The sequence below is a fragment of the Solanum stenotomum genome, chromosome 6 (genome assembly GCF_019186545.1).
Source record: "Solanum stenotomum isolate F172 chromosome 6, ASM1918654v1, whole genome shotgun sequence".
NCBI lineage: Eukaryota > Viridiplantae > Streptophyta > Magnoliopsida > Solanales > Solanaceae > Solanum > Solanum stenotomum.
Window position 1 is genome coordinate 55879049 of NC_064287.1, and position 8293 is coordinate 55887341.

The window sequence follows — 8293 nt, forward strand, 5'->3', positions numbered from 1 at the left end:
TGTATTCTGTAACGTTATGTTTTTTATTGATTAAATTTAGAACTTTATTATTTCATTTATTCTATCTAGAAAAAAAGTATTTGGATGAAAAAACTCATTGATTCAAAGACTTGCCAATTAATCTAAATTCATATGTAAAAAATGAAATAAATCAAGACACATAAAGTTCACACATCCCATTTAGTGAACTTAACAAAAATTAAAATTCATCATTTTAAGGAGTATATACTCTTTTTAATGTTAAAACATAAAACAATATTATTCTTTATAAAAAAAAAAAAACATAAAACAATATTATTAATAATCTTTATATTATTATTTTTAAAAAGTGTATTGATTGATATAGGTACATGAGCAGAGGGTGAGCCCAGAAACTATTATTATTATTATTTATTATTATAAGTGGGAAGATTTTAACTTTAAAGTTGGATTATGATTTTATCCCTTCACTAAATTTAAATATTATTAAAAAGACTAATTAATAAAATATTAAATAATACTTATATGGTATTAATCCATTATATTTCTAGGTAGAATTAATTCACGGAATGTTTAATTTGTTTTTATTCTAAAATGGAGTACGGTATATGAAGTATTCACAGGATATTTAATTTATTTTTATTCTAAAATGAAGTTCGGTAGATGAAGTGTTTCGTAACAACAAAAGACAATAAATTATATCCGACGAGAGGGAGTTGCTCGGATGGTAAGCACCCCTCACTTCCAACACGTAGGTTGCGAGTTCGAGTCACCAAAGGAGCAAAATGGGTGGGAGAAACTAGGGAGGGTAAAAAAAAAAGTAAATTATATCCTTTAAAAATTGAAATATCCATTAACATTAAAGAACAAAAACGTCCTTTGAATTACCATACATCTTAATATGGCATACATATTTAGATTTTAGTCAGAAACTTTACATATCCCAACTGTAACCAATCTAATTCTCATAGATGTTATGTATATCATCAATTTTTAAATGACTTTTATAAGTCCAAACTTGTAATTATACATACCAAAAAATTATTTTCAAAATCATTTTGTATTAATGCATACACTTAGTTATTCCGATGTATAATTGTTGATGAATGATTATTGGTGGATGTAATTACATTGCTCATCACAGTCACTTTTTGTTAATGCATACACTTTGTTATTCTAATGTATAATTGTTGATGGATGTAATTGCTCATCACATATGCAATAAAAAAGAATTAGATCTATTTATGTTTTTGTTAGTTATTGAAGAAGTTCTTCTATTCTTTTAAACTGGAACTATTTCTCTCTTTAATTTTTGTTATAATTTAAAAGCTTTACAATTCATTAGCTATTTTATTGTTTTTAGTCTACTCTATTTCATTTTATTTTCGAATTTTTGTGGGATGAACATAATGTACTTCTGAAATTGTATAATTTATTGTAATGCTATAATAATGTAATGGATATTGATAAATTTTTATATATTCTCTTCAAACATTATGTGAGATCTTCGCAACTAATAACTCATGTGAAATTTACAATTTCTTAAAACTATTTGAGACGATTGTCAGATTGTCCATTTGATGTTAAGCTTTAATTTGGTGTTCCTCTTTTGAATACTTAATTTTATGAATAACTATTCATACATATTGTAACTATATTTAAATCATTTACAAATATTTATAATAACTAGCATGCAATACAAGTATATTTTCTATTTTGAAATTCAAATTTTTAAGTATATAGACATCTTGTAGTAATTACAAGGGACAAACGTGCAACGCACGTTTCCATAAGCTAGTATTATAATAAGTAGGAAGCTCCAAAGTGAAAAGTTGAATTACCATTTTGCCTCTCTAATAAATTAAAATTTGATCAAATATAAATATTTTAATTACATAATGGTAGAATTTGAAGTTCTTAAGTCCTTCAATAATTAAATTATCATTTTCTTGATAAATGCGTACATTCATATTGCTTTTAATCGTAATCATATATCTCATAATGGAAGAATCTGAAAGTTATGATATGGAAAGTCATTCATCACTTTAATGTAGAAATCAATTTCAGAATTAAAATTTGAATTTAAAGGGTCATTTCTTAATGCTATTTATGAACCAACTTACAAAAATGAAACCTCACAATAGGAAATCGAATTATGGAAATTACACAATTCAACATGAGAAGATAAGAGAGTTAGAAGTTGCAGGTGAGGATAACCAAAAAATGTTGAAAATTGGTAATAAAGAAGAAAAAATAGCAGCAGAAAAAAAGAGAGTAAATTTAATATATATGTAGTATTAAACAGTGAACAATTTTATGTTGATATGTTGTCTCTAACAATAACAAAGTTTTCTTTTGAGAGCATGAGGACTTTCTTTGCAATATCCTCAACTTTTCGTTCTTGCTTTCTTTCTCCATTATAGAATTTTTCTTCCATGAAGCATTTAGAATTGTATGGGTGTTGGACTTGAAGTATAGATATCAATTTAAGGTATATGTAAAAAATTTCTAATTGTGCATTTAAATGAGAAACATTAATCATTTTTGTTATTCATTTTTGCACATACTAATATATCATATGTTTGGACCTAATAACTTAAAAATGTAGCTCATTATTTTAGTTACCAAACTAAATTTTGCAGGTTCATCAAATGTCTAATCATTTGACATACAATAAAGAAGTTATTTGAATACATTGATTGTTCATCTATTATAAATTATATAGTATTTTTTTAATAGCTTGCGATACTGATTAAAATGTGATTTTGACAGTAATTCATACCTTTCACAGGACTCATGTGCAAAACACGTTTAGTCTTACTAAAAGTGGGAAGTTTGAAAGATGAAAAGTTGGATTACCATTTTATCCATAGACTAAATTAAACATCTAATTAATTTTATAATATTATATTTAATTGTTTTTTGAATTGTAAGTTATTTATTAGAAAGAGAATGTAGAAGAACAAGAGTCAATTAGGATTTCTAGAATTTTAAATAAGTAATATTTTTACTCTATTCTATAAGACAAGAGAGATATTTTAAGGAAGTTAATCATAAGGTAGTGTGCCTCTATGTTTGTTTTTACTACTTTATTTTGTCTTTTAAAACAAATATAAAATTTATATATCGAAATTATAATAAGGGGATGACTAAATACAAAAGAGTTTCTTCTTATGAGTTGACTATACACTATAAACATTTATCATTTTACTTTTTTTTAATGCAAATCAAACACAATTTTAACAGAAATTATGTGATTTTTAATAATTCATATTCATCGTTATGAATACATGTGCAACGCACATGCCCAAAGTAGAAAGCTTTAAAATGATACACTAAAACATAATATTATAAATCATTTAACTAATCATTAAATAAGAAAACATGTATCATATTACAAGTGAAAAGACCTTAAACGAAAAGTTACATTATAATCAATCATCATATCATACTTGTACATTTTTGTCACCATTTTTATAAATATTTACTGCCTTAATGACTTGATAAAATGTCCACACCATAAATGTTGAGGTAAATTTCACTAGCAATATCTCTAAGAGAAAAGACCAAATAACCACATATAATACTAATTCAATTGGTTTGCATTTAAACACAATTAAGAGTTTTTTTTTTTTCTTTTGCATTATCTCTTTTAGGTAGAAAAATGTGTAAATTATTATAGTAGATAAATATATCTCAAATCTAATATAAAAATTGTGTTGAATGTTCTATAAAAAAATATTTTAAGGAAATATTGTATTCTTTTACNTTTTGCATTATCTCTTTTAGGTAGAAAAATGTGTAAATTATTATAGTAGATAAATATATCTCAAATCTAATATAAACATTGTGTTGAATGTTCTATAAAAAAATATTTTAAGGAAATATTATATTCTTTTACATCATAGAGAAACATGTATGCATGTTTAATATAAAGTAACTATTATATAAATAGTATCAAAACTACCTTAATTCATATTTTAACTTCACAAATATTAAATCCATTTTGAATGTAAGTGTAACGAGATTAAAATATAAGATTAATATTTATGCTTAGAAACTTGTATTTTTCGATATACTTTAATATCTATTTTTATCATCTAACATATCAATTAAAATTATATATAAGATTTTGACACCAACTAATAGAAATATACGTGCAACGCACGTAACCAATACTAGTTACTAGAAAATGTGCAAAGCGATCCTTGTAAACACAGAAGGCTTGAAGAACACAATTTTGTACGTGACGTTTTACATGTCATGTAGATTTGCACATACCGAGACATGTAATGTATGATGATGATATGAAATGAGCTTAAATAAAGAAATGAGTGGTTTATAAGTCGACTCTAACTTGTATAGGACTGAGACGTAGTTATTGTATTTAGACATGCAATATCTGAAGGAATGCCATGTCCACCAGATTGGAACATGACAAACTTGGTCACAATGATATCAATGGGACCAGCACGTATGAAGAACATGAATTCTACAACTTGCAAATGTTCAATAAACTTTCTTGAACCCTAGTATAACAAGGTCTCATACAATACGTAGCCAATAAGATGAATGCATCAAGTACAAGACTATTAGCTTAGCTAGCGCTCCAGGAGAATCTAGTCATTTTGTCAGTTTATAACTTCGATTCTAGATCTTGTCAAGTTTTTTGCCTTCGTGTAAAGCTTAATCAAGATCCTTAAAGACACCAAATTTCATGAGCAAAGAAAACATCAAAGCTAGCATGTTTAATGATAATAATAGATAAGCACATGCCAAGCTGATCATATGGTGAAACAATTCTTAGGGGGTTAAAATCAAGACATTTAAATTGAACTATAAGCTAAGTTTTATAATGAGACTAAAACCTCCAAAAACTTTCGTTTGGTTCAAGGTATTAGGTGAATTATTTCAATATAAATTTTGAAATTGAACCTAGTAAATAATATTTATTGTTTTTCAAGAGCAGACATCACTTATTTTTTAAAGAGTTTATGGGTCACGAAACAGGAATTCATGCTTGTCTCGACTTTTCGTTTGTATTAGTTCATTATTTTTTGGAATATGTGAGACCAACTCTGTTTGAACTTAAACTTTGTGGATCCATTCTTGATGACCTAGTAAATGAGACTCATAGTTTTTTGGGGGGCACATGTCGGTTTTTTAGAGTTTATGGGTCACGAAGCAAGAATTCAAGATTATCTTGGCTTTTCTTGTATATTAGTCCACCAATCTACCGAAATATATTTGATAGACATTGTTTGAGCTCAAATTTTGTTGGTCCATTCATGACGACCTAGTAAATGATATTCATAGTTTTCAATGTCATATTTCATTAAAGCTATTAACTAAAATCAGTATAGTTTTAAAAATAAATATTAATATCTCTATATAATTATTCCATATAAAAGGCAATATTGATTATCCAATATATACTTTTTATTATAATTCTTGAATATCTGATCTTGAACCAAATGATCCCTTTTTATGAAGAACAAATGGGAACTAGGAAGGTCCTATAATTACCATTTACCCATAAACTAAATAGGGTATAAATAATTAACCAAAAATAATATGTAGAAAACAAAAATGTATTATTTATTTTAATTTGCTCATCCTACTTTTCTTTTTAATATATTTCAAAAGGAATATGTTTTTCTTATTTTGATAATTCAATAATTTTAATTTTTGACGTAACATATTCAACAATTTTATTTTATTCCCTTCTTCCAAATTGTGATACTTTTCGGATTTCGAGATTCAAACAATTCAATTCCTGACCCATAAATTTTTCATATATCTTTTAATTATTTTGAATTGTCAATTATTGTGACTTATGGTACTTTTTACGTAGTTTACAAATATATAAATTTCATTTTAAAAGAATTGAAGATTCCAAGCATAAATTTTCAATCAAATTTAAACGGTTTGACTTTTAAAAAATTGAAAAATGGCCACATAAATTGAGACAAAGGATTACTTTTTTTTAAAAACTTTGTATTAAGTTCAAACAACACAAACAAATTAAAAACTAGGGATTATTTGACAAAGCCACTTTCCATTGGTAGATTTGCTGATTTAGCAGCTCCCAAAACAGTACTTAATAAATATTCTTCTTCCCCAATTTACCTTTATACTATTGGACCCATTGCCCTTTAAGCCCCTCTCTCTCTCCCTCCCCCATCTCTCTCTCCCCCTCCATCTCTCTCCTTCAAGAATTCATAGTCAGATCACTGAAGAGGTAAAAATTGTAACTTTATCTAAGTTTCAGTTTATAGCTACTCTTGTCTTTGGAATTTGTTTTTACCTGTTTTAGGTATGTTAAAGATTTGATTTTGACAGGATTTATGTAAGCCCCAACATGGGTTCTTTGTATATACACTTATTGAGCAAAGCTGGTGCTGAATTTTTCATGGGTAATAACTTATGGTTCATACAGTGTATCTGAATCAGTTGTTTCAAGATTTAATTTTTATGATGTTTTTATGTTTGGGGTTTGTTGGATTGAGCTGATTCAGTTGTTGGTATGTTGGATTATGATGAATTGTGGGAGATAGCTGTTTTTGTTTGAAGTTTAGTATTTTGGGAGTTACAAGAATGTGTTTTTAGGACAGGGTAAAAGGATTTGAGGGCTTATTTTTGGTTGTGAAGTTGGTTTTTTTTTTTAGTTTAGTATTTTGGGAGTTTCAAGGATGTGTTTTTAGGAAAGGGAAAAGGATTTAAGGGCTGATTTTTTGGTTGTGATTTGTGAAGTTGGGATTTTTCAGTTCTGAGAAGTTGCAAATTGGTTTTGGAATAATGAATACTTCTGGTATGGGTGGTGGTTTTTTATCTGGGTATAATGGTGGATTTTTGGGGATGAATATGCTGCAACAACCTGAACCAATGAGTAATAATGCAGTTCATGGTCATCAGATGAATCACAATAATGTTCAATCATCGGTGAGTGCAAAATTGGGGCTTGAACACGAAAAAACAGTTGGTTTGATGGATGCACAAGGTTGTATGGCTTATGGGAAGGATAAAGCAGTTGGGCCGAGTAATGTTGTGAATACTAGTAATAATCCTAATAGCAATACGAGTGACGAGGATGAGCCTAGCTTTAATGAGGATGGAAATGGTGATAACAACGGTGGGACACAGGGGAAGAAGGGATCTCCATGGCAGAGAATGAAATGGACTGATAATGTTGTTAGGCTTCTTATACAAGTAGTTGCATGTGTTGGAGATGACGGTAGTTTGGAAGGTCCTGGAGTGGGGTTGAAGAGAAAATCTGCTTGCCTTCAGAAAAAGGGTAAATGGAAAACAGTATCGCGAATAATGATGAGTAACGGTTGTCATGTCTCACCTCAGCAGTGTGAGGATAAGTTTAATGATTTGAACAAGAGGTACAAGAAATTGAATGATATTCTTGGGAGGGGTACTTCTTGTGCTGTGGTGGAAAATCCGGTTCTAATGGACTCCATGCCGCAGCTTTCTGCCAAGGCCAAGGACACGGTGAAAAAGATACTTAACTCAAAACATTTGTTTTATAGAGAGATGTGTGCTTACCATAATGGGCAGAAGATACCTGATTGCAATGATCTTGAATTTCCAGCTCACTCTTCACCTGTTGCAGCACTGTGTACAAAAGATCATAATGGCTCCCAGGGAGACGAAGCTGAAGAAAATGACGAAAGTGATGATGATGATGATGAATCGGATGATAACCATGGTGATGGTGATGCACGTAAAATTGGAGATTTTGATGAGAGAATGAGACGAGTTGAAGAAAATGGCAGCTTCTTGCCACAAATTAACGGGAATGATAATTTTTTGGCTGAAATTAATGAATTTTTTCAAGACCCTACAAAATCCCAGTGGGATCAAAAAATGTGGATTAAGAAACGGATGTTACAACTGGAAGAGGAAAAGATTGGCATCCAAGCTGAAGCCTTTGAGTTGGAGAAACGTCAGGTTAAGTGGCAAAGGTTCTGCCGCAAGAAAGACAGGGAGTTTGAAATAGAAAGGCTGGAGAACAAGAAATTAATGTTGGAGAATGAGCATATGGCATTGCAACTGAAGCATAAGCAGCACGAATTAGACAGTGCAAAGCCCAATATCTCTTTCAATTCTGCACCTCTCAGCTTAGATAGACCGATGGGAAGAGATCAGCTTGATGCAGCTAGGTATCATTAGCTAGTAAGCATCGGAAATCTCCAAGTTTTTGGCAACCTGTCATCGCCCCCTTTTGTTGTAAAATCTTTTTAAAATGTTTTACAGCTAACATGCAGCAGCAAACTTGTTAATCAGTTCTTTTGAATTGTCCTAGTAT

The 8293-nt window shown here is 29.3% G+C and overlaps 1 protein-coding gene across 2 annotated transcripts; it reads left to right on the forward strand.

The window, feature by feature from the left end:
* Positions 1-6076: 6076 nt before the first annotated feature.
* Positions 6077-8293, forward strand: LOC125867644 (uncharacterized). 2 transcript variants are annotated; one of them, XM_049548203.1, is made up of 3 exons: positions 6077-6220; positions 6322-6594; positions 6689-8293. In XM_049548203.1, exon 3 carries the CDS (start codon positions 6778-6780, stop codon positions 8155-8157), a length of 1380 nt encoding a protein of 459 aa, XP_049404160.1. In that variant the 5' UTR covers positions 6077-6220; positions 6322-6594; positions 6689-6777; the 3' UTR covers positions 8158-8293. The 2 variants fall into 2 exon arrangements, with proteins under 2 accessions (XP_049404160.1, XP_049404159.1); XM_049548202.1 differs by having other exon boundaries at positions 6322-8293.

Coding starts and splice junctions, on each gene's coding strand:
- LOC125867644 (XM_049548202.1), top strand. CDS start 6,778: ATGAATACTTCTGGTATGGGTGGTGGTTTTTTATCTGGGTATAATGGT.